At 47.1% G+C, this 26,149-nt stretch overlaps 1 protein-coding gene across 3 annotated transcripts in view; it reads right to left on the reverse strand.

Moving 5' to 3' along the window:
* The window catches only part of LOC137304519 (adhesion G protein-coupled receptor E1-like), a 43,151-nt gene that overhangs the window by 11,654 nt on the left and 5,348 nt on the right, over nucleotides 1-26,149 (reverse strand). For 2 of the 3 annotated variants that reach the window (XM_067973155.1, XM_067973157.1), the window contains exons 2-11: nucleotides 22,333-22,362; nucleotides 20,386-20,493; nucleotides 19,432-19,569; nucleotides 17,657-17,748; nucleotides 15,205-15,376; nucleotides 14,070-14,186; nucleotides 11,845-12,041; nucleotides 10,055-10,225; nucleotides 7,307-7,501; nucleotides 5,684-5,919 (exon numbers count right to left, since the gene is read on the reverse strand). In XM_067973155.1, coding sequence (XP_067829256.1) covers nucleotides 5,684-5,919; nucleotides 7,307-7,501; nucleotides 10,055-10,225; nucleotides 11,845-12,041; nucleotides 14,070-14,186; nucleotides 15,205-15,376; nucleotides 17,657-17,748; nucleotides 19,432-19,569; nucleotides 20,386-20,493; nucleotides 22,333-22,362 — 1,456 coding nt within the window. The remainder of the gene's footprint in view (nucleotides 1-5,683; nucleotides 5,920-7,306; nucleotides 7,502-10,054; nucleotides 10,226-11,844; nucleotides 12,042-14,069; nucleotides 14,187-15,204; nucleotides 15,377-17,656; nucleotides 17,749-19,431; nucleotides 19,570-20,385; nucleotides 20,494-22,332; nucleotides 22,363-26,149) is intronic. The other variant, XM_067973156.1, reaches the window with a different exon arrangement.

The following is a 26,149-nucleotide window of genomic DNA, read 5'->3' on the forward strand; positions in this document are numbered from 1 at the left end:
CTCTCCCTTGCCAGCTGCAAGCTACGTTCATACTATTTCTCATACAGGAGAACTGTTGAGATCTGGCCAGTGCGTTAGCTAGGGTTGTCAACGTATTCCTGGAGAGGTTTCATCACGTGACCTCCTGCCTCCAACCTCCCCTGCCATTGGTCGCCCAACACATCCATCCTCAAGTCGCACGGCCTTCCCACACCAATTGGGAAACAAACTGACTCTTTATTACCCCATTGGATGATTCTTGACTCTCAGTCAATATCCTTTTTACCCCCTCTCCAATATTTTCATAACTAATAAGCGAAAGTATTCAAAGAAAGTGAAAAAAACATTATTTTTTTAATGCCCCTTTGATTTTTCTCCCGGGTGTTGCTCGCAGCAGTGTCCAGGAGATTAATCTACAATTCCTGGAGACTCCAGGGAAATCCTGGAGAGTTGGCAACCCTAGCGTCAATGGCATTCTAGATATTTCCCGTCCCTTCCATTCACAAATACGCCACCAAATGCAGACATTTCTCTGTACACACCTCACACAAAGTTTCCCTTCACACCACGTGATGAAAGCAACTTCCAAACCTTTCCAAGTTTGTATCCATAATTTAAATGAGAAATTATATTGCGTATCTGCCTGGTGCTTCTTAGCATAGTATTTCCCCCAAGTGCCAGTGTGTGAAGTATGTGCTCGGAATCCTAGCCTTCTGCTTCTCCCAGGTGGGACCTCAATGGCAGCAATGCATAGCGTAGCTCACAATTGTGTCACAATAAAGTCTTCTGGGACTGAGGCGACCCTTACCTCACAGTGGCCAAGTCCTGAGATGGGCGTCCTCCAGGCTGCCAACTCTTACTCTGCTGCATGGACGACCTGGTCCTGTATCCTTTGTGTCACGTATGGAGGCATTGGACGGGGGCTGGTGATGGGACCACGGGTGCTGCCACCCTGAGACACAGCATCCGTACTGGTTCCTGCCATGTCACGTACTGGGCACTAGCTCAGTGTGACCTCTTATCTACTGGAAAGTAGACCGAATAATCCCAATGAGATAAGTAAAGGCCGCATGTAATGCCAGCTTGCAAGCCAGCTCCAATCCCTGGGAGATCAGAGGAGACATCCCTTGCCCACCTGGCACCCTAGGCCTCTGTGGCAAGTCTAAACATCCATTGGCAAGCACAGACTGCCCGAGGGGTTTCTGCTGCACATATCCCTGGGACTGCCACGTGCTCCATGGTGGACTGTAGAGCTGTGAATCTTTGTTCTGATGTATTGTGCATGTTGCTACCATCTGAAGCACACTGTTTGACATGGCTTCAATGTCTCACCATCGGTTGATAGAAGGACTTATGAACATAAGAAATAGGAGCAGGAGCAGGCCATTCGGCCCCTCGAGCCTGCTCCGCCATTCAATCAGATCATGGCTGATCTTCGACCTCAACTCCACTTTCCCGATCCCCATATCCCTTGATTCCCTTAGAGTCCAAAAATCTATCGATCTCAGCCTTGAATATACTCAATGACTGACCATCCGCAGCCCTCTGACTTGCAATTTATATAGTGCCTTACACAACCTCAGGACGTCCCAAAGCGCATCATAGCCAACGAAGAACTTTTGAAGTGTAGTCACTGTTGTAATGTAGGAAACGCGGCAGCCAATTTGCGCACAGCAAGATTCCACAAACAGCAAATGACCAGATAATCTGTTTCAGGTGTTGGTTGAGGGATAAATATTGGCTAGGACACCGGGGAGAACTCCCCTGCTCTTCTTCGAAATAGTGTCACGGGATCTTTGACGTCCACCCGAGATGGCAGATGGGACCTCGGTTTAACGTCTCATCCAAAAGATAGCACCTCCGACAATGCAGCACTCCCTCAGTATTGCATTGGGAGTGTCCGCCTAGATTACGTGGCCGTGACACTTGCACCCACAACCTTTCTGATTCTGAGGCAAAAGTGCGACCTGCTGAGCCACAACTGATGCCCTGAAAGCTCTTTTACCAAAGTGGGACACACCCTGACCCTCCAGCGAGCAACCTCCTCCTCTTCATGGCCCAGTGGCAGCAGCTTCTTTTCATTTGTGATCTGTGCGACGTCCAGTGCGCTGCCCCTCTGGCTCGCTGGTGAGGGGTGTGCAGTACTGGCATGCGAGGGCCAGCACCCTGTGGTGCCCGTGTGTTCTTCCATAAGAACATCTGGAGCAGTATAACATGAAGAGAGGTTGCAATGATTCCCTGATCAGGGTTCACACGTAACTTGCAGCAGAAGGAATGGCAGGAGGGTTTCACGAGACGCCCCGCTGACGGTTAACATGGGGTACAACACGGTGAGGAGGCAGAAGATCAGAAGTCCATGAGCCTGCAGCTGCTCATCGAGCTCCTTCTTCCCCGTCTCTGGCCTCCTCCACGGCCTCCTTCTCCAGTGCTTTTTCCTCGCAGTGGGTGAGAGGTCAAAGGTTTGAGGGGACCTCCGCCACCTATCACAGCTCCTTCTCTCCAATGTTATGGGCTGTCCTCTCCTTCAACGTGAACGCAACAAGTGAGAATTAGCTTTCGTTACCATGACTTGCAGTAGTGTGAGCCTGCAGCCCATTATGGGTGTCATTGACGGCGCGCGCAAAAAACAACCATTTTTGCCTCCCAACGCTTTGAGGACAAAAAGAAGGATCAGGAGGTCCATCGCAGGGATGGCAGACTGTTGGTTGCCTCCAGCCACTGCCCGCTGATACTGAACCATCTAGTCTGCAGAGGCAGGTGGGCCATTTCACTGTGACCCTCAGCAATGCTTTCTCCGAGATCTCTGCCCTCCTCCAAACTCTGGTCTCTTGCGCATCCCCGATTTCCTTCGCTCCACCATTGGCGGCCGTGCCTTCAGCTGTCTAGGCCCCCAAGCTATGGAATTCCCTCTGTAAACCTCTCCGCCTCTCCAACCTCCTTTAAGACGCTCCTTAAAACCTACGTCTTTGACCAAGCTTTTGGTCACCTGTCCTAATATCTCCTTATGTGGCTCGGTGACGAATTTTTGTCTGATTGCTCTCCTGTGAAGTGCCTTGGGACATTTTTACAACATTAAAGGTGCTATATAAATGCATGTTGTTGCTCCGACTGCTCAGAAGAGCTAAACAGGCCCGGTTCTAAATAAAGTTACCAAAGAGCTCGATAAGCTTCAGGAGGGAGAAGTTCTCAGAATGCAGTTAAGGGGAAAACGTGCGAATGAGTATCAGAATGTGCAGGGACCCGAGATTCAGTTGAACAACCCAACGAGTCCACAGGAAGCAAACCACAGCCACAATAACAGAACGCAAGAGTTTGGCCACTAACCAACAAAACAATGAGCCAGTGCCATAAACAGAACCTACAACGGAAAAAGCTGCTGTCAATAGTGTAAATAACAAACCCACTCCCCCAATAACGAGGAGGGGCAGAGTATTGGAAAAACCACATCATGGTTTGAACTATCAGAGACCTTGTTCGAACTGTTCATAAATGAAATGGACTTCATACTTGTTCTTGATGGGTGTTCTTATTTGAAGTAGATTTTCTTTAGAGGATGGAGTTGTATCGATACTGGCATAACTTTGCGTCCATGGTCATATACAGGAAGACCGTTGTCTCCATCTCAAGTTTGTATGATTGATAACTGCCCGTGGTTAGTCCAAAAATGATTGACACAAGGCCCAATGTTCCTTTCATTGGGCCATTAAAGTAAGTGTGTTTTTTTTTTCATTTTCTCTGAACGCTTTCATTTATTAGCAGTAAACCACCCTAAACATTCACTCCCTTCACCACCGGCGCACAGTGGCTGCAGTGTGTACCATCCACAGGATGCATTGCAGCAACTCGCCAAGGCTTCTTCGACAGCACCTCCCAAACCCGCGACCTCTACCACCTAGAAGGACAAGAGCAGCAGGCACATGGGAACAACACCACCTGCACGTTCCCCTCCAAGTCACACACCATCCCGACTTGGAAATATATCGCCGTTCCTTCATCGTCGCTGGGTCAAAATCCTGGAACTCCCTTCCTAACAGCACTGTGGGAGAACCTTCACCACACGGACTGCAGCGGTTCAAGAAGGCGGCTCACCACCACCTTCTCAAGGGCAATTAGGGATGGGCAATAAATGCCGGACTTGCCAGCAACGCCCACATCCCATGAATGAAAAGAAAAGTAAGAATATTGTAGATGGGGAAACTATTCACCCATGCTAAGGTCCCAGGTTTCACTTACCTCTTTACTGGGAGCTCCCCTCTCGACACAGCTCCCACTCACCATATTGCTTCCGGCTCTGCAAGAAATGCTGGCCCCCCATGCCCATCTCGTTCCTCAGTCTACCTCCCGCCTGACACCCCCCCTCCCAGTCCTCCTCTTTCTCCCAACACTCAGCCTCAATCTCCCAACCCCTATTCCTCAGTTTCACTCCTGCCTGACCCCGATCTTCCTCTCTAAAACTGCCCAAGCCCCAATCTCCTGATCTTGTTCCCCCCTCCCCCCACCCCAATCTCTCAACCCCCATTCCCCAGTCTCCCTCTCTCTCCTGAACCCTGGGATGAGAGGGTTGTCCTATGAGGAGAGATTGAGTAGAATGGGCCTATACCCTCTGGAGTTTAGAAGAATGAGAGGTGATCTCATCGAAACATATAAGATTCTGAGGGGGCTTGACAGGGTAGATGCTGAGAGGATGTTTCGCCTGGCTGGAGAGTCTAGAACTAGGGGGCATAGTCTCAGGATAAGGGGTCGGCCATTTGAGACTGAGATGAGGAGGAATTTCTTCACTCAGAGGGTTGTGAATTTTTGGAATTCTCTACCCCAGAGGGCTGTGGATACTCAGTCATTGAGTATATTCAAGGCTGAGATTGATAGATTTTGGAATCTAAGGGAATCAAGGGATATGGGGATCAGACGGGAAAGTGGAGTTGAGGTCAAAGATCAGCCGTGATCTTACTGAATGGCGGAGCAGGCTCGAGGGGCCGTATGGCCTACTCCTGCTCCTATTTCTTATGTTCTTATGTTCTCATCCCATCTCCCTCGACCCCTCCAGTCCGCTGTCACTCTCTCTTCTATCCCCACCCTCCTCAGGTTAAATAGCAGTAGAGTAGCACATTGTGTGTCAGCCTGGCTCAGTTAGTAGCATTCACGCCTCTAAGTCAGAAGGTTGTGAGTTCAGAGAGCTGCTCCAGAAACTTGAGCCCATAATCTAGGCTGACACTTCAGTGCAGTACCGGGGGAGTGCTGCACTGTCGGAGGTGTCGTCTTTTGGAGGAGACATTAAACCGAGGCCCCGTCTGCAGGTGGATGTAAAAGATCGCTCGGCACTCTTCGAAAAAGAGCAGGGAGTTCTCCCTGGTGTCCTGGCCGATATTTAGCCCTCAAACAACATAGATTATCTGGCCTTTATCACATTGCTGTTTGTGGGAGCTTGCTGTGTGCAAATTGGCTACTGCATTACAACAGTGATTTCATTGGCTGTAAAGTGCTTTGGGATGCTGAGGTTGTGAAAGGCACTATATAAATGCAAGTTCTTTCTTCCTCCTTCCTTTCTTTCTTTCACTGCGGTACAATGCGCCTTGCATTAAATCCAGCATATCCTCCCCATTTACGGAGAGCAATGTCAAGGGAGGACTGCTGACCCCACAAATGTACAGATAGCCAGTAAGATCAAACGTGTGACCCGAGGCTGCGAGCCGACTGTGCTACTCACTGTCTAGACGTTCCGAAACCACTGGGGTTTATGGCTGCAGAAATTCCCACGATAGCTCCGGGCAACCCGTAACCAAACGCGTACAGGCGTATATTTCCAATGGTGGATGTTCGAGGACCTTTCACTTTGGAGATGTCTCTCACGATGAAGTAAAGGTGCAGTCCTTCCAAAAACATCCACTCAAAGGCCACCAGGAAGAAGTAATGTAAGAATCCTGCTATAACCGCACACACAACCTGAAAGAAAGAAACACCAAGTGTCAACTGATAAACCTTTAACAATCCAAAACAAGGTCACTCATAGTTCAAGTTGTTATGCGGTTTTCGCACTACTCCTTGTTAGAGAAGTGGGATTATTATTCTGACTGCTAGTGGGACCTTTATCTATTACGGGATCTAGATGCGGTGCTGGTTCACTATTTCGTTGCTGAGTGGCCATGGTTTTTGTTTCTGTTGTGCTCAGTTATTATATGGTTGTGGTTTGCTTACTGTGAAGTAACTGGGTAACTCCACTGGTGTTACAGAGTGTGTAAACAGACCCTCAGATCTCTGCCTACCGTATGGCAAGGATATGCACTTATTGCAGTCTTGCTACCCTTTTTCCCCATGGCTGAATTCTGACAACTTCTTCTACAGAGCCCCAATGCAGGGAGCGAGCTTGGAGGCTGGTGAGATGAGCTCCAAGCTCGCCCTGACCCGCCAACCTGAAACTCGGGCCATTTTAAGTACGCTAGGCCCGACTGCCACCCCCTCCCCCTGAACCCGGCATAAATTGCCCGATGCTGGCGGGAGGGGTTGGGTGGGCGGGGGGAGTCAGACGAGAGTGGCAGGAAGTCGCAGACAGGTCCGCAGCAGCGATCGCGAAGGGATGGAGGAGGTTACAGAGATAGGGAGGGGGCGAGGCCATGGAGGGATTTCAAAACAAGGATGAGAATTTTAAAATCGAGGCGTTCCCGGACCAGGAGCCAATGTAGGTCAGCGAGCACAGGGGCGATGGGTGAACGGGACTTGGTGCGAGTTAAGATACGGGCAGCAGAGTTTTGGATGAGCTCAAGTTTAAGGAGGGTGGAAGATGGGAGCCCGGCCAGGAGAGCATTGGAATAATCTGGAGATACGAAAAGCACGGATGAGGGTTTCAGCAGCAGATGGGCTGAGGCAGAGGTAGAAAGGGGAGATATTACAGAGGTGGAAGTGGGCGGTTTTGGTGATGGAGAGGATCTGAAGTCAGTAGCTCAGCTCAGTGTCAAATAAGACGCCGTGGTTGTGAACAGTCTGGTTCAGCCTGAGACAGTGGCCAGGGAATGGGATGGAATCGATGGCTAGGGATTGGAATTTGTGGCTTTGGTCTTCCCAATGTTTAATTGGAGAAAATTTCAGCTCATCCAGGACTGGATGGTTGACAAGCAGTTTGACAACACAGAGGCAATGGAGGGGGTTGAGAGAGGTGGTGATGAGGCAGAGCTGGGTGTCATCTGCACATGCGTGGATCCTGACGTCATGTTTTCCAATGATTTCAAACTGTTGTACTTGTCACTATGTGTACGGTCCAGATAACCTACCGTTAATGTGAGTTAATGGACGGTTCGGAAGTGGAGTGAGTTCTAGTCAGGATTCTACTCCTCACCTTGTTACTTGTCCTGGAAAATCCTGTTAAGAAGAGAAACTGTGCCAGGAAGAGACTCAGGCACAGGTTCACGTGGATGGCCCGAGTTTCACTCTGGATGGTACGGCAGAAGGCGAACGTGATGATGGAGATTGCCAGGCACACGAGCGATGAACTGACTCCGACAAGAGTGATTACATGAAGGGCAAATCCACCCTGCAACAAACAGCAATAAGCATTCGTCCTAGCAGAGCATGCAGCATATATCAATACAGAAATAACAACCTAGAAATTCCATGCCATTTTCAGCGCAGAATTAACATAATCTGGACAGAGGGAGGCGTCTGGGACAGGACCCATCTCCTCCACTTCCTGGCGTCTATCAGCCATGTGTCAGTCGTCACTCAGTGCTCTCACCTTGGAGTCAGAAGGTTGTGGGTTCAAGTCCCACTCCAGAGACTTGAGCGCAAAAATCTAGGCTGACACTCCCTGTACAGTACTGAGGGAGTGCTGCACTGTTGGAGGTGCCATCTTTCCCATGAGATGTTAAACCGAGGCCCCATCTGCCCTCTTGTGGATGTAAAAGATCCCATGGTACTAATTCGAAGAAGAGCAGGGATGTCCATGCCAATATTTATCCCTCAACCTACATTACTAAAAAAACAGATTATCTGGTCATTATCACATTTGTGGGAGCTTGCTGTGCGCAAACTGGCTGCTGCGTTTCCTACATTACAACAGTGACTGCACTTCAAAAGTACTTCATTGGCTGAAAAGATGAAAGATGCTAATATAAATGCAGGTCTTTCTTCATCAGAAATTCCGATGGAAAGGGGGAGGGTTAAACACTTCAAACATCTGCCCACTCCATTTTGATGTCACTTTTGGAGGCGGGACTACATGAGGCTGGGCTCCCCCAGAAATCCCACCAGCGCCACCTATTGTACAGCCGACAGTAAGTAAACTGTAGCGCCACACAAGGCTGTAAATAGGCCCCACAATGTTATAGGCAAATGGTAATGAAAGAGACAGTGATTGCAATTAGAATATTGGCAACACATCAAGGGAGGTTGGAATTCTCACCGGCCTGCAGAAACCCTCAGAATCCCACTAGCTACACGGGCAGATGCCCCATTGGTGCCATAAAGAGCACGTTCACCCACGCCTTCATCTAATTTACCCCATCCCCAGGGCAAGGGCAAACAGTCCAAGCCACTGTGCTTCCGGCAGCCGATCGAGACTTTGGCCAGCCCCAAATTTCTGGGCTAAGTTATGAAATACATAAACAACGTACATTGTGAAGAACGCATCGTACGAGATCGCGAGAATCTTGTTTAACTGGGGGAAATTGCGGCTCATCCAGGACTGGATGTCGGAGAAGGAGTCTGAAAACACAAAGATCGTGGAGGGGTCGAGACAGGTGGTGGAGAAGCAGAGCTTGGGTGTCGTCAATGTACATGTGGGGAGCTGACCCCGTATCATCAGACGATGTCGCCAAGGGGCGGCTTGGAGATGAAGAAGAGGAATGGGTAGACGCTTAGGAGACTCCGGAGGCAATGTTGCAGGGGGTGGGAAGAGAAGCCATTGCTTGAGATGCTCTGGCTATAATTGGATGGGTAAGAGTGAAACCAAGTGGGGGGCCACTGAGCTAGACAATGAAGGAGAGACATTGGAGGGGGATGGTGTGGTCAACGATGTCAAAGGTTGCAGAAAGGTCAAGGAGGACAATGTCACAGTCACAGAAAACGTCTTTGCTTAGGGCCATTTTGGTTTTGTGACGGAAGCCTCATTGGAGAGATTTAAACCGGGGGTTGCAGGAAAGATGGGCAGAGAGGTGAGGAAAGGGAGATTGGAGATGGGGTGGTAGTTTGCAAGGATAGAGGGGTCGATGGTAGATTTTTGGAGGCAGTGGGAGAATGCGTTGACGGCGGTTTTGAAAGGGTGGGAGTCAGAACTCAAGGAGAAGGAGCCATTTACAATATCAGCTAGCATGGGGTAGGGGGGGCAGGAAGGGAAGGGAAGAATGGCCCTTTCCAAACCTCTGGGCCCATGAAATTCAAACAGGACTGCAAGTGAGTATGAAACATAAGCACAAATAGAACCTGGTTGTCTGGGAATTCATACATTGCATTTGGTCCATAGGCCAAATTTGGACACCCCCACTTTAGAATGTATTTATGATTTGGGGTAAACTTCTGCCCCACTCTGGTCAACATTAGGTCCCAATTTAATAAACCTTGCATTTAACACAGGACTTTAACAGCGAGATGCATCAGTTTTCAAGCGATTTTAACTAAAACATCACTTGGTGAAGCAAAGAAACTAAAAACGGATACTCAACAACAACAACTTGCATTTATATAGTGCTTTTAACGTAGTAGAACATCCCAAGGCGCTTCACAAGAGCATTATCAAACAAAATTTGACACTGAGCCACATAAGGAGACACTAGGACAGGTGACCAAAAGCTTGGTCAAAGAGGTAGGTTTTAATGAGCGTCTCAAAGGAGGAGAGAGAGGTGGAGAGGTTTAGGGAGGGAATTCCAGAGCTTAGGGCTAAACAGCTGAAGGCACGGCCGCCAATGGTGGGGCGAAGGAAGTGGGGGATGTGCAAGAGGCCAGAATTGGAGGAACGCAGAGATCTCGGTGGGTTGTAGGGCTGGAGGAGGTTACAGAGATAGGGAGGGGCGAGGACATGGAGGGATGGTGATGATATGAACTATCTGGACTTTCCCAGTGATGCACAGAGACTTTACAAGACATATATTACCTCCATTGCAAAAGGGGCCATCAGAACTGCGAAGCTAGCCAGGTGAAAACATGCACATGTTGTATGGCTTCCAGTGGAGGTGATCACCGTGCAGCCCCTCGGAGACCAGAAACTTCTCTCCTTAGCATTTTCCCACGAGACACACACTGGAATTTTGTTAGAATTTCTTTCCTGTGTCAAACAAACAAGACAGTTGCTGTTTTGATTATTCTACTTGTCATTTACAATCTGTCACATTTACAACAACAACTTGCATTTATATAGCGCCTTTAACATAGTAAAACGTCCCAAGGCGCTTCACACGAGTGTAATCAGACAAATTTTGACACTGAGCCACACAAGAAGATATTAGGGCAGGTGACCAAAAGCTCGGTCAAAGAGATAGGTTTTAAGGAGCAACTTAAAGGAGGAGAGAGAGGTCGAGAGGCGGAGAGGTTTAGGGGGGGAATTCCAGAGCTTAGGGCCCAGACAGCTGAAGGCATGGCCGCCAATGGTGGGACGATTAAAATCGGGATGGGCAGGAGCTTCAGAATTGGTGAAACGCAGAGATCTCGGAGGGTTGTAGGGCTGGAGGAGGTTTACAGAGAATGGGACGGATTTTGATCTATTGTGCATCCCAATGAATTAAATATATAATTAATCGACAGTTTTACATAGAAGACTCAGTTTTATAAGAATATATTATTTTTCAGATTTTGAAATTTAAGAAGCCTTGTTTATTTATTTATAAAAGTGCCAGAGTCGGGATTTTCTTTCCAGCTTTCATCCTCTTAGAGTGTTGACTCAGTCCCTCGGACGTCATTTCCTCCTTCAGAGATGACCTGGACAACGAGTGGGCTCCTGGCCTATCGACCCTGGAAGCCATCACCGCTGGACTTAATGCTGTCCTCACCCGCTGCCCACATGCAGAAGGAATAGCGATCAGGAGCTACGTCCCATCCCGGCCCAGAGACACTGAGAGGAATTATAGCAACGTAACTACAACCCCCCCTTAGCTAAAATCAGCTAATGGCGAGAGATTACCCAATGAGTAATTCTTCACGATAATAGGGTTCAAAGGTATTTATTGGCTTTCATAGGAATTAAGCATACAATGATTACCGTAATTAATAATAATTATACATATTACTTAAGAGCATACTCATAGTAATACCAGTTACTGGAGAATTCACATATTACAGTTCTTGAGCTCGAGGGGGACAGCTGATCAGGCCTTGTTAAATTCAGTTGTATCTATTCTGTTCACCTACTCTGTAAACATTTCTTTCCCTCTGCCTACGTTACCTCATCCAATTAGCTGCCATAACCCCATAACCGGGCTTCATTGGGCCTTCCGCTTGACTGAGCGGTCACTCAAGATCACTCAACTGGAGACAGTTACGGAGGCCCAGTGCTTTAGTTACCACTTGACCATATCCCTCAACAACGTTCTCGGAGGAGTTGGCCAACTTCTCGAAGGGCTGGCACCATTAATCTGTCAGCTATTTCACAGCTGTACGACCTGTGGAGATTAATGCAGTCCTCGAACAAGGAAAGTCTGGTTTTGCCTTTGCTGAACTCTTTATCAGCTACATGTCCCTGTCCTTGCTTTACATTTCACTCCCATCCTTCCAACAGAAATTTACTTAAGGGGCAAAAGCTAAACGTTAACGTAAAGAATTAACCCTTTCCTCACAGAGGGGTCAAAGCCGGACTCTTCCGATGCGCTAGGCTCAGTATCGCTGGGCAGTGCATTTGACCCCGAGTGAGTCACGGAGTGGACCTCTGACAAAATGAAGCCTCTCACAAACCTCTTTGTGCCTCAAGGTGAAGTTGATGGGTTCACTCAACTCCATTCTGTGCCCAGCTCCCGCCACGATTGTCACCACATCCGAGTTCAGCCGATAACTCTGACCCATTGTTTTCAGTTTTCCTCCCTCATGAACAAAGTCTCCATCCAGTATGGACTCCAGATTATTGTAGGCGATGAAACCAACCGCAGCAACGCCTGGTGGGAGGGAATGGCGGGGAGCGTTAGAACTATAGAAAGACACCCAATCCAACAGCAAAATACTGCAGATGCTGGAAATCTGAAATCAAAACAGAAAATGCTGGAAACACTCAGCAAGTCAGGCGGCATCTGTGGGGAGAGAAACAGAGTCAATGTTTCAGGCGAAAAGTCACCGACCTGAAACGTTAACTGGGTTTCTTTCTCTACAGGTGCTGTCTGAACCTGCTGCGTGTTTCCAGCAGTTTCTGCTTTTATTCCTTTATTTCGAGTGTCAGCTTGGCTCAGTGGTAGGCCTCAGAAAGGTGCTTTTAAGCCTTAAACCTGCACACAGTCTAGGCTGACATTCCAGTGCCACATTGAGGGAGTGATGCATTGTGTGAAGTGCTGCCTTTCGGATGAGTTTTAAACCAAGGCTGTTTGCCTGTTCAGGTGGATGTAAAAATTGTCAGGTCACATTTTTGAACAGCAGGGGAGCTTTCCATGTGTCCTAAGCTAACATTTATCCCTCAACCAAACACCACCACAAACAGATTAACTGGCCATTTATCGCATTGCTGTGTGAAACTTGGCTGCTGTATTTGCCTACATAACAACAGTGACTGCACTTCAAAAGTAATTTAATGGCTGTGAAGCACTTTGGGACGTCCTGCGAACATGAAAGACAATATATAAATGCAAGTGAGGCCCTGCCCCTGTTATTAAATGAATGTTGGTAGTATCAGTATTGGTTGCATCAATTTGCTTCAGTGCTCTGAACACAAAGTCATGTTCACTGGGGGTCTTCAGACCATCTCCCTGAATGGTCCCTTCCACAAAACAATGCTCGTCTCCATGGGGTGGTCAAACTACAGCCCAAGGCGCCCATGGGGCAACTGGGCCCATGAAGCCCAGGCTACCCAGTTCTATTTGCGCTTACATTTCATACTTGTTGGTTTGTCCTGTTTGAATCCTGTGGGCCTGGAGGTTTGGGAAAGAACAGTTCTCAGCACTATTTGCGTACATCTCAAGCTGCAGACACCAACACTTCCTTTACCTTAGCTACTCAGATAGGCGTAAAGAGCTGGGTTTATTTACTTTAGAGCCGTGTAGACCTAGAATTGACCTGATAGAGGTCTATAAAATAATTAAAGGGCTGGATAGTGAGCCTATTGAGAGATTATTCCAATTTAACAGGTTGGGGAGGACGAGGAGACACGCATTTAAACTACGGACGAGTAGGAATAGACTGGATGTTGGGCGGTTCTTCTTTTCCCAGACAGCAGTGAGCCTCTGGAATGTGTTGCCGGCTGGTGTGGTGGGTGCCGACTCTCTGCCTTCAAGAGGGAGCTGGACCAGTTCCTGACTGGGGCAGAGATCACATCATATAGAAGGTAAGTGTCTTTATAGATAACACACGGTCCATGTGATCTCCTGGACTGGTTTCCATCGCCAGAGGGGGTTGGAGAGCATCATTTACCAATGTTTCGTGTTCTTACGTAGGATAAATTCTAAATCAGAACACCCAGGTCTTTTAGTGTCTGCACAGGGCAAACAAAAGCCTTGGGTGCTTGGATGTGCTAATGTGTTTTACTCATGGTTTGTACGGACACGGTACAGTGGAAAAGAATAGTCATTAGAGCAAACTACAGGCAACAAGTCACTTTGCTACGTCTGCAGTAAGAGAGCTGGGCTCACTCAGTGTGGACTAAACTCTTACACTGACACCTGACACAGGTGAGTACCAGTTACTGCCAAAAATGCTTTGACTCTTTTACAATTGCTCATATAACAGTCATGCTATCTTAAGGGCCACAATGGGAGCGAGGGAGGAAGGGGAAGAGGGAGGGGAAGAAAAAAGAAAAAAGGAAGGAAGAGAAAAAGAAAGAGACCTACCTTTTTGACCAAGCATTTGGTCACCTGTCCTAAAGTCTCCCTCTTTGGCTCGGTGGCAATTTTATTTTGTCTGATTACGCTCCTGTGAAACTACATTAAAGGCGCTATATAAATGCAAGTTGTTGTTATTGATGTAAAAACAGTCAGTGTTACCTGAATGATTTCCTCCAGCGACTGTTCTCCAGTAAAGCTCCATTTTATTGCCTTTCACATTTAACCTTAGTCTTTCATTCTCTGAAATGTTTCCTCGATGAACCCGTACTTCAAGATCTGAGAAAATGAATGAAATGTAATTTGCCTCTTAAAGGTAATCATGGATTAAATTCTATGTTTAAACTTATCTAGGGGACATAATTTAAGATATATTTATTTACAGCACAACTTAAGTAAGTAAGACTGGCATTTATATAGCATCTTTCACTACCTCAAGATGTCCCAAAGTGCTTTACAGCCCATGAAGTGCTTTTGAAAAATTGTCACTGTTGTAATGTAGGAGACGCAGCAGCCAATTTGCACACAGCAAGGTCCCACAAACAACAATGACCAGAAAATCAGGTTCAGTGATGTTGATTGACGGATAAATATTGGCCAGGTCACCAGGGACTACTCCCCTGCTCTTTGTAATAGTGCCATGGGATCTTTTACATCCAGGCAGACAGGGCCAAAAGACCGCCCTCTGACAGGACAACACTCCCTCAGCACTGCATTGGGAGCGTTAGCTGAGGTTACATGCTCAAGTTTCTAGAGTGGGAATTAGAATCCACAGCCCTTCTCTCCTAGAGGCAAGAGTGCTAACCCAATGAGCCATGGCTGATACCTATGAATGTAGGAATGAAGTCAAGTTTACCAGAGTACCGAAAATGCTTGATTATTTAGTTCCATTACTAAATTATCAAAGAAAGAGAAATCCTTGCATTTACGTAATATTAATTCACCGATCCTACATTCAGAGCCAGGCCATTCAGGGGAGAGTTTAGGAAACACTTCTTTGCACAACAGGTGGTAGGAATGTGGAACTCTCTCCCAGAAAAAGCAGTAGATGCGAGCTCAATTAATAATTCTAAATCTGAGATTGATAGATTTTTGCTAGCCAAGGGTTATTAAAGGATATGGAGCCAAGGCAGGTGGATGGAGTTAGGATACAGGTCTCATTGAATGGCGGAACAGGCATGAGGGGCTGAATGGCCTACTCCTGTCCCTATAGTATAAAACTCCCATTTCGAAGATAATCCACAGTGCGCCAAATGTTGCCTACTGATAAACGGATTCAAATCTGATTGACATTTACCCAGACTCTCTGATGATGCCATCAATGTTCCGTCAGGTGCACTTAAAGCAGCCGCCATAATTGAACCCGCCACGGCCTGTAGCAGCTTAGAGGCTACATTGTGTTTGGTGTCGGGCTCCAAACTCCCCCACTCCGAGTTGCCGACAACCCTGTCCGTGATGTTAACGATTCCCTGTGGATGAGAACACATTTATTATCTCGAGCGCCAAATGCCCATTAATTAAAGGGGAAAATACTGCCAATTGGAGCACCTTGTCCTCGGACTGGTTGCAGTATCATAGCAGGTAGAGCTCAGGAGGAGGCCATTCGGCCCATCGTGCCTGTGCCGGCTCTTTGAAAGAGCTGTCCAATTAGTAGTAACGCTGCGTTTGTGAACGCTTCCTTTGGACTCCGTGACAGAACACATTCTGCTGGATAGCAAACAGAAGGAGCACCTCCGAGGTTTATTTTTTGGAAGAAGATGCTCATTTTACTCCCTAGGTTACATGTTCTGCTTGACGCCAAGATAAAGCAGGGAAACCGTGAGAAAATTGCATTCGTTCAACAGGAAATGGAATGCTACCGAACGCATCAAAATTCCTGAACGTTTTCGAGTACTATCTGCACAATTTCTGCTGTCTCTCAGTCGTGCCTTGTCACCTTGTTTTATCTTATTGGTTGGAGACACTTTATAAGACCATGTGAGTGCATTTTCCCTATTTTGCTCCATTTGAGAGTGCTGTCAGGTTTAGGCAGCACGTATGTGTGTGTGTGTGTGTTCTGGTTGCCAACTCTGGTTGGCGGCATTCCTGGAGGTTTGACCACGTGACATTCTGACCACGCGGCATCTGCAAATGTTATTGCATTTACCGTATGAATGGTTCGGTCCCCTTTCGTTGAGTATTTTTGCTCGTGGTTTCATGCCAGCAGCTGTTGTGCGAGAAGTTCCAAGAACCAGGAGGGCGTTGGCAGGGGAGGAGGGGCAACCGAGGGGCGGGGGAAGGAGGGGAAACTGAGGGACCCCCCCTCCATTGCCGAGACTCCCCAAACGCCGACTCTCCAGCCCCCTCCCGACTGCACTCCACGCTGTCGCGGCTCCATGCGAGTGACGTCACGGAGCGGGGGCCGCCATTTCAGCGGGAAATTTAAATCGTTGTTCTCCCGGGCCGCTGGAGGCAATGCTCGGGGAGAAACCCCCGATTCCAGGAAGGTGAGAGTGTGAGAGAGAGAGAGAGAGAGAGAGAATGAAGCTAGGAGGATTGCATGTGAGTGGGGAGAATGGAAGGGGGTGGTTTCTGCTAAAATGTCCAAAATTGCCTTCAGGCAGAAATTCCAAAACATGAGAGAAGGCGACCGCAGACACACCTCTCCCAAAAAGGGGTTTAAAGGCATGGGGCTGCCTGGTAGAACGCACTCCCCCTTTGAAAGACTTAATTATCTGTGTGCCATCAAATTGAGGGGATAAATTTATTGGCCCAGATCTTGCTGCCAAAATAACGGCGAGTTTAATGGGGCTCGCCATTATGAAGGTGCAAATCATCCAGCAACTTGTAGCGAAGAAGGGGTACCGAGTGAATTCCAAAGTGCCACAAGTCGGTGGAGTGTCAGCCTAGATTATTGGCTCAAGTCTCTGGGGCTTGAACCAATAACTTCCTGACTCAGAGCCAACAGTGTTACGAAAAAATCCAATTGGCCCAATGCTTATTTATTACATTTTGTCTCCTCAGTAATAATCATAATCAGATCCCAGGAATACGTGAAGTGAATGTACCGTCATTGTCTTCGCCTCCTGGTTATATCCATGTGAATAATATACTTTATAAATTGATGTGTTTCATATATTTGATAGCAGGTATGTTTGCCACATTTTAATTAAAAAAAGACTTGCATTTATATAGCACCTTTCACAGCCTCCCAAAGCACTTTACAGCTAATAAAGTACTTTTGAAGTGTAGTCACTGTTGTTATGTAGGAAACAAGGCAGACAATGTGTGCACAGCAAGATGTGATAATGACCAGATAATCTGTTTTTTTTTAAGACTTTGGTTGAGGGATAAACATTGGCCAGGACACCAGGGAGAACTCCACTGCTCTTACTTTGAATAGTGCCATGGGATCTTTTATGTCAACCCGAGAGGGCAGACAGGGCCTTGGTTTAACATCTCTTCTAAAAGACAGCACCTCCGACAGTACTCCTTCAGTACTGCACTGGGAGCATCAACCTAGATTGTGAGCTCAAGTCTCCAGAGAAGGTTTAAACCCACAACCTTCCCACATCATAGGTGAGAGTGCTACCAACTGAGCCATGGCTGATACCTAGGAGCAGTGATTCTCCTTTAGTAACAATGTCTAAGACTGCCATGATGTGGAGGTATTGACTGCCATGACTGCCAGGTATTGTCAGGCACTTGCTAATGTAGAGGGTGTAGAGGGGGTCTGGAAGGCAGGGCGTTGGGAAGGTTTATTAACTCACCGTCACAGAAATAGGCTGTAAACTTCCTTGGTACTTTTGAGAGATGAAATTATTCAGGCTTTTCAAATCGTCGAAGTGTTTTACAATTTTTCCTGAAGTTGAAATTTGAAATAATAAGTAATCGAATTTGTGCATTTCCTAAAATTCACTTTGAAAACACACCAGTTATAATAAGGTTCCGATCCAGGCTTAAAAGAAAGAAAGAACTTGCATTTATATAGCACCTTTGGTGATCTCAGGACATCCAAACCTGTTGCACAGCCATTGAAGTACTTCTGAAGTGCAGTCATGTGGGAAACGTGACAGTCACAAGGTCCCACAAACAGCAATGTGATAATGACCAGATAATCTGTTTGTTTTAAGTGATGTTGTTTGAGAGATAAATATTGGCCAGGACACCGGGATGAACTCCCCTGCTCTTCCTTGAATTGTGCCATGGGATCTTTTACATCCACCTGAGAGGGCAGACGGGGCCTCGGTTTAACATCTCAATCTGATAGACGGCACCTCCGACAGTGTAGCACTCCCTCAGTACTGACCCTCCGACAGTGTAGCACTCCCTCAGTACTGCACTGAAGCGTCAGCCTGGATTATGTGCTCAAATCTCTGGAGTGGGACTTGAACCCATAACCTTCTGACTCAGAGGCAAGAGTGCTGCCCACTGATTGCCGAAAATATAATGGTGAGAATACTTGTACCTACAGGAGAAATTTTCTCACCCAGACGATAGTGGGGGTCTGGAACTCGCTGTCAGAAAGGGTGGTAGAGGCAGAAACCCTCAACTCATTTAAAAAGTACTTGGATGTGCACTTGAAGCGCTGTAATCTACAGGGCTACGGACCAAGTGCTGGAAAGTGGGATTAAGCTGGATAGATCTTTGTCGGCCAGCACGTACACGATGGGCCGAATGGCCTCCTTCTGTGTCCTAACTTTCTTTGATTCTACCCATATTTGGCTGGGATTTTTTTTCTCTTCTCCATTTACTGATCTGGAATTCTCTATCCATTGAAATGAATGGGCAGAAAATCAAGGCCTAAGTCTAATTACACGTGTCCTTCAAATAAATGTTCATTCGAAACACCTCCTCTGGTATATCATTTGTTTCTATAACGATTTGTAGATCAAATCTTCATATTAAGCAGATCATGAAAAGTATTTTCTGTTCTGTTCTACCAGGGCTTAGAGGGTTAAATTATGAGGACGGGTTGCATTAACTTGGTTTGTGTTCCCTTGAGTATTGAAGATTGAGGCATGATCAGATCGGGGTGTTCAAAATGTTTAATGGATTTGATGGGGTAGATACGGAGAAACTATTTCCTCTGGTGGGGGAATCAAAAACAAGGGGGAATATTCCTAAAATTAGAGCCAGGCCATTTAGGAGGGAAATCAGGAAGCACTTTTTCGCACAAAGGGTGGCAGAAATCTGGAATTCTCTGCTCGAAATGGCTGTGGATGCTGGGGATCAATTGGAGCTTTCAAGACTGAGATCGATAGATTTTTGTTGGGCAAAGGTACCCAGGGAAATGGAGCAAAGGCGGGTAAATGGAGTTGAGGTACAGGTCAGCCAGGATCTAACTGAATGTTGAATTAGAGGGTGCTGCACCCTCTCCAAGGCCAATATAACTAAGTAGGAAATCTAAGTATTGCCTTGTTAATTTTCCATTTATGCACTCAGAGTCCGAGTTGCATGTAGCTTTCTTAGTCTTGCATTATTCCTTTCTCTCAAAGTTTGAAAACCTTGGTAGGTTGGAATTCTCAATAATAAACCTCCTTACCTTCACACCTCGAGCCACCAGTAAAGTTAGTTTCTCCTGAAGGTAAGGCATACCCTTCCTGACAAACGCAGAAAAAAACTCCCTCTGATTTGTAACGTAATGCATGAGGGCCGCAATATGAAACCAAATAATCTTCATCTGCAATAGAAGGTGAAATCAGTGCTCCTCAGACCCATGCTTAAACACATTGGAGAGGGGCAAAGACTTGGCTGAACAAGGAAGGAAAATAAATAATGCTGCACATAGTGACACTACAAGTCCCGGCCAGAATGGAGATGATTGGATAATTCCTCTGTCAATCATGCCTAGAGACCACGCCTGGGGTCTGAGGGACACTAGTTACCTTCTGACATGGTCATTCTTAAGGTTGAAGCCTTGGCGGTGAATGAGTAGACAGCCAGCCCATTACAGCCAAGCCCAATTCCGCCCTCACCAAACAGCCACACTTTCCCATAGGAGGCAGTGGCTACGGATTGGGGATTCCTCCTCACATAGGGACCAATTGATCCGATTGTGGTGCCTTTACCACCGCTCTGCTAACAAGTGACTGGGATTGATTTTACGCACATAATTTGTATTATCTAACTGTCCTCCACGCACTGCATTTTGCTGGGGAAATAATCTTGCTTTTATCGGGAGACTTTGCTGTAGTTTGGGTCGTGTGTTCGGAGACTCTGTAAATTAAAACCACAATCCTGCCCTCTACCTCCAACTCATTGGCTGACACAGTGGTGTCAATATTTACTCCAAATAAATAAAAGGAACCACAATTATGAGACAGTTTACCTTTTCAACAGAGAAAACAAACTAGTTACACCTTCCAGGCAAAAATGAAGCAAAAGACTTCAGAATATGTTACTTTAAAATATCTGTTGAATATGCTTTATAAGTAAATAAGATTAAGAAATAGACATTGAGAGATTCATTAATGAAGCTGAGGAACAGGTGTCTAACCTGGCAAAGTGTCACCAGAACCAGATGCAGAATCATCACCAGAGAATGTTAAAGATTCCAATAGCATGTCTTCTCCTTCATAAAGATATTCATAATCAATGTTAAATTCTGTGATAAAAGTGAAAAGAATGTGGATTAAAACTAGATAAAGAAAGAAACAAACAGTCACAAATAACAAGGGACAGGGACAACAGTGATGGAGAGCAGGACATGGTGACTAAGGGCCTTATGCTGATTAAAATTACCTATATTTTCTCTTTACATGTGAATCATAGAAATTTACGGCACAGAAGGAGGCCATTCGGCCCATCATGTCTGTGCTGGCTGATAAAGAGCTATCCAGCCTAATCCCACTTTGCAGCACTTGGTCCGTAGCCCTGTAGGTTACCGTGCTTCAAATGCTCATCCATGTACTTTTTAAAATGAGTTGAGGGTTTCTGCCTCTACCACCCTTTCAGGCAGTGAGTTCCAGACCCCCACCACCCTCTGGGTGAAAACATTTTTCCTCAGCTCCCCTCTAATCCTTCTACCAATTACTTTAAATCTATGCCCCTTGATTATTGACCTCTCTGCTAAGGGAAATAGGTCCTTCCTATCCACTCTATCTGGGCCCCTCATAATTTTATACGCCTCAATTAAATCTCCCCTCAGCCTCCTCTGTTCCAAAGAAAACAATCCCAGCCCATCCAATCTTTCCTCATAGCTACAATTCTCCAGCCCTGACAACATCCTCGTAAATCTATGTAAATCCTCGTTAAACGTGCTGGCTGATTTGCCTTATGGTATTTGTGTGTCTAAAACTCTAATTTGGTATATAATTCATTCACAGCTGTCTAATCTGGAATGATTACAAAACACATTGCGCAGTGAGCACATTACTTACAACTAATTATTAATGACAGATACTTTACGCTACAGTTCATCGCAACTAAGAAATGAGCTGTTACCCCTCCCATCACTTTACAGTGTTAGCTCGGCTCAGTTGAGTGAGAGGGTTCAAGGGTCAAAGCCCCGCTCCAGGAGTCAAGCACATCATCTAGGCTAACACTTCGGTGCAACGTGGAGGGAATGCTGCATTGTTGGAGGTGACGTCTTTCAAATGAGATGATAAAAGGTGGATTTCAAATGGAACTAATTAAAGTGGAGTTCCCTCAACCAACATGTTATCTGGCCATTCGTTCACCGATTGTGGGGCAAGTTGGCTGCCACGTTTAAAAGAAAGATAAAGAAAGACTTGCATTTATACGGCCCCCCTTCATAACCTCAGGACGTCCCAAAGCACTTTACAGCCAACTAAGTACTTTTGAAGTGTAGACACTGTTGTAATTTAGGAAACGCGGCAGCCAATTTACACACAGCAAGATCCCATAAACAGCAATGTGATAATGACCAAATCAACTGTTTTAATGATGTTGGTTGAGGGATAAATATTGGCGAGGGCACCGGGGAGAATTCCCCCGCTCTTCTTCGCAATACTGCCATGGGATCTTTTACATCCACCCGAGAGGGTAGACGGGGCCTCGGTTTAATGTCTCAGCCAAAAGACGACGCCTCTGACAGTGCAGCACTCCCTCAGTACTGCGCGGAGTATCAGCCTGGATTTTGTGCTCAAGTCTCTGGAGCGGGACTTGACCCCTTGACCTTTCTAACTCAGTCGGCAAGAGTGCTACCCACTGCGCCACAGCTGACAGTTTAGCATACAAATGCTTAAGGTATTCACATAAAGCTCTTTTGTCCACCATTTTAACCTTTTTATGGGCTACCACATCCAGTAAAATAGCCGAGAAATCTCACAGAATGTGTTAAGTCATGACGTAAGACAATAAAAAGCAGATATAGCCCAAACTTCTCACAAGAGTTTTCCCCCTGGATTGCTTTACATAGTTAAACAGACCTGATGTTCCAGCTCCTGCATTGTAACTCACCAGTGAATCTATCAGGACTTACCCATGACTGCAACCTGACTCCAAACAGCCACTGTAAAATAATAGACACCCATTAAACATTGCACGTGTAACCCAAAGGAGACAAACTCTCAGGCTGCACTGAAAACATATCGGGGGAAAAATTGGATAAGGCCTGTTTTTGGGCGGGGGTAGCACAATCTGCTATTATCCCGCGCCCAATGGTCCCCGCGCAGGCAGGACGAGATTTTTGTCAGGCCTCAGGACTTACTTGCAATCTGCGTTGGAAATCAGGATTCCATGCAATTCGCACTTTCCACCAACAGGGGGAAGCTCCAGTCGCTTAAAGACAGGCTGTCTGTTAGAAATCTCTTAAAGGTAGCTGGTACCTGTTATTTGCTGAATATAACAGCCTGCTGTCTGCATGGACAGAGATTAGACATCGCACACGTAAAACACAAATGCAGGACCCATGCCTATTTTTACATACTGAATGAGTTATGTTAAAACATTGAATAAAGGTTGCGCACCACTAAATCCCACGTCCTCCAATCTGCATGCCAGACCTCAGCAATCTGCCGATCTGAGACTCTGTGCACCAAGGTTCTCTGCTGATGCACCAGAGGCCTTGGTGCAAGAGGGGGACGGAAGGAGGGACAGCCTATATCTGTGGGGCGGGGGGGGCGGGGAGCAAGAGGCCCTCCAGACATGCACCCAAAAGGTACTGGGAGGCAGTAGGGGATGAAGTCAATGTCAGGCGCACATGAACATGGATGCAGAACAGGAAGAAGCTCAATGCTTTGACATGAGTGGTCAAGATGAGTGGCGTCTCCTACCAACTACACCACTAGCCGCATCCACTGCTCCACACACTACAACCCCCATCACCCACATACCAACAAACTCTTTCCATCAGCACTCAATCCTCTCACCCTTACACATTACCACCATTGCAAGCCGCCCACCCACAACCCACAGGCCACACACACTGACAGCTATTCAACCATGATAGGCATTTCACCCAGGCACTCGTCCCGCTTTCTTGCAGGAGAAGCTGGCACATATCAGGAGGCAGCAAGTGGCCCTGGCATTTTGCCCCTCGAGCCTGTTCCACCATTTGATCAGATCAGGGTGGACCTGTGACCTAACTCCATATACCCGCCTTAGCCCCATATCCCTTAATACCCTTGGTTCACAGAAATCAATCAATCTCAGATTTAACATTCACAATTGAGCTGGCATTAACTGCCGTCTGCAGAAGAGCGTTCCAAACTTCTCCCACCCTTTGTGTGTAGAAGCATTTCCTAACTTCACTCCTGCACGTCCTGGCTCTAAATGTCAGGCTATGTCCCCGCGTCCTAGTATTCAAGTATAGGAAACCTCCAAAAACAGTTACAAATGTCTTGGCAGCCAGAAGCAATAATCAAGCCACTAACCTGTAAATCCTGCGTGGTCCCTTTAAATAGGGCCAGTGGGGGGTCCTCCAGGCACTCTAAGACACGTTCAGATGGTCGGGGTTAAGACTGTGCGCTAAGTTGAGCGTTAAGTCCCAAAATGGTGTCTATCACTTTAAATCAGCTTCGTACACTGATTGAAGCCATTTTCTCCCTACTTTACATGATTCCAGTGTTCGTTACCTGCGCCTGCTCCTATACCAAAATGGCGTCTGGCGCACGTCACGCTGGAAACGTGCGTGCGCATCCAAGACGCCATCTCGGACGTCGAAACAACGGGCGCTACACGGCCCAATTTAGCGCCCATCGAGTCATAACACCAACAATGATCCTACTTACAGTCATCTAAAGGGCTCGACAGGGTGGATGCTGAGAGGTTGTTTCCCCTGGCTGGAGAGTCTAGAACTAGGGGGCATAGTCTCAAGATAAGGGGGTTCAGCCATTTAGGACCGAGATGAGGAAAAATGTCTTCACTCAGAGGGCTGTGAATCTTTGCAATTTTCTAACCCAGAGGGCTGTGGATGCTCAGTCATTGAGTGTTTTCAAGACTGAGATCGATAGATTTTTGGGCACTAAGGGAATCTGGGGATAAAGCGGGTAGGTGGAGTTGAGGTCAAAGATCAGCCATGATCTTATTGAATGGCGGAGCAGGCTCGAGGGGCCGTATGGCCTATTCCTGCTCCCAATTCTTATGTTCTTATGAAATTGGTTTGAGGGCCTGGTAAAGTGACACTAATATCAATACAGTATGAAGGCAAACCCACTGCAGCCTGACAGTGATCAATGTGGCTGGGGCCATTCCCAGAGACCATTTGCAATAAGGAATCAAACAATCAGTTACTTGCACATTGGTTCATTAATTGGGTTAAAGGTTCGGAAAACTTAAAGGAGCAGTACACATTAATTTAACAAAACCAAAATGAAATTAAACAAACTCATCTGGAAGATAGTTTGAATTTTCATTATTGGGGTAGTAGCAATATTATTCTTTAATTGTTCGCTGGCTTCCCATGGTGCTGCTCGCAGATAACCTTGCTTCTGTGATAATTGGCTGCTAACATGGCCGGTCCCTTTAAGGTTCTAAATGGGCTAATCCATGCAATTGTAGCTGCTGAGAAACTGAGAACAGTTGTAAATGCTTTTAAGTTTTAAGCTCCAGGTCAAGGGCTGGCTTTCTTTCTTTTTAAGATTGTTTTTGCATCTGTAAGAAAGTGTGACATCTGGAGTGTGATGTCTCTGCACTCGGATGTGTTGCATGTGGTAAGTCGGAAAACGTGGAGCAGAATTTTGACCTCACACCAGGAAGGGAGCCGGGAGGGGAGGATTTTCAGGCTGGCTGGCTCGCTGTCGGGCAGGAAGGCCTGAAGTAGCAGGCCGCTGCCGGGGATCGGAGGGAGGGAGGGATCTTGATAGTGGGGTCGGGAGGACATCAGAGGGCCGGGACTTGGAGGTTGGAGGTCGCTGGAGGTCGGGTGAAGAGCCGGAGGTAGGTGGAGGGGGCCACCATTGGTGGGGTGGAGGGGGCCCGCCATGGGGAAGGGTGGGGTTTCCCATCGGTGGGGGGGGGGAGGGTCAGTCGATCGCAGGGGTCCTGTCGGCCGGGTGAGCTTATTGGGCCTTGATGAAGCACTCCTGCTCCTCCGGGCCCACAAGCAGTGCAATAAAGGCCCTCACCTCATGGATCCGGCCCTTCCTGCCTGCTTTCACCTGACGTGAATCGGAATCGATGGGAACAGGTAAAGTTAAATTCATTTAAATTTTCCGAAACACAAAGAATTAAGTAGCTCAAGTATTTCAATGAGGTACTTTGCCCCTTTAAGTATCGGCCCGTCGGCTTTAAGTGGAGGCGGGACTTCCTGGTGTCTGCAGTACACACGCAAACAAACGCGCCTGGGTTAAACCCGGAATTGGGCGAGCTGGAGTCGGGAGGCGGTCGCGCTCCAAAAAGCTGTTATTTTAACCCCCCACCCGCGCCCAACCCGCCCGTTCTTGGGGGTTAAAATTACCCCCATGATGTTTCTCTCTTATCTGCCTTTGTCTTCAGGTTACTCCGATTCCCTTCTCTTCTGCTCCTTTCTCTGCCCTTGTTCTTCTTCCCTCGGGTGGGAGGTGATAGCTGATGTGGGGCGGCAATTTAGGTGGCACATTCTTGTATTCGCCGCTCACAGCGTGGTCTCCTCTACCGTGGGCACACCAAACACAGATAAGGTGACCGCCTTGCCGAAACCCTCCACGGTGTAACTCCCCCGCTTGTTCCTGATCTAATCTCTCCGTCTTCGACCTCCTTCATTGTTTCAACCAAGTTCAACGCAAACTTCAAGGGCAGTTTCTCAAATATCTCCTGGACCCTCTTCAGCCCTCTAGTCTGAATTGAGTTTCATAATTTCAGGGCTTAGATATCTTCTC

Source organism: Heptranchias perlo, chromosome 37, assembly GCF_035084215.1.
Source record: "Heptranchias perlo isolate sHepPer1 chromosome 37, sHepPer1.hap1, whole genome shotgun sequence".
NCBI lineage: Eukaryota > Metazoa > Chordata > Chondrichthyes > Hexanchiformes > Hexanchidae > Heptranchias > Heptranchias perlo.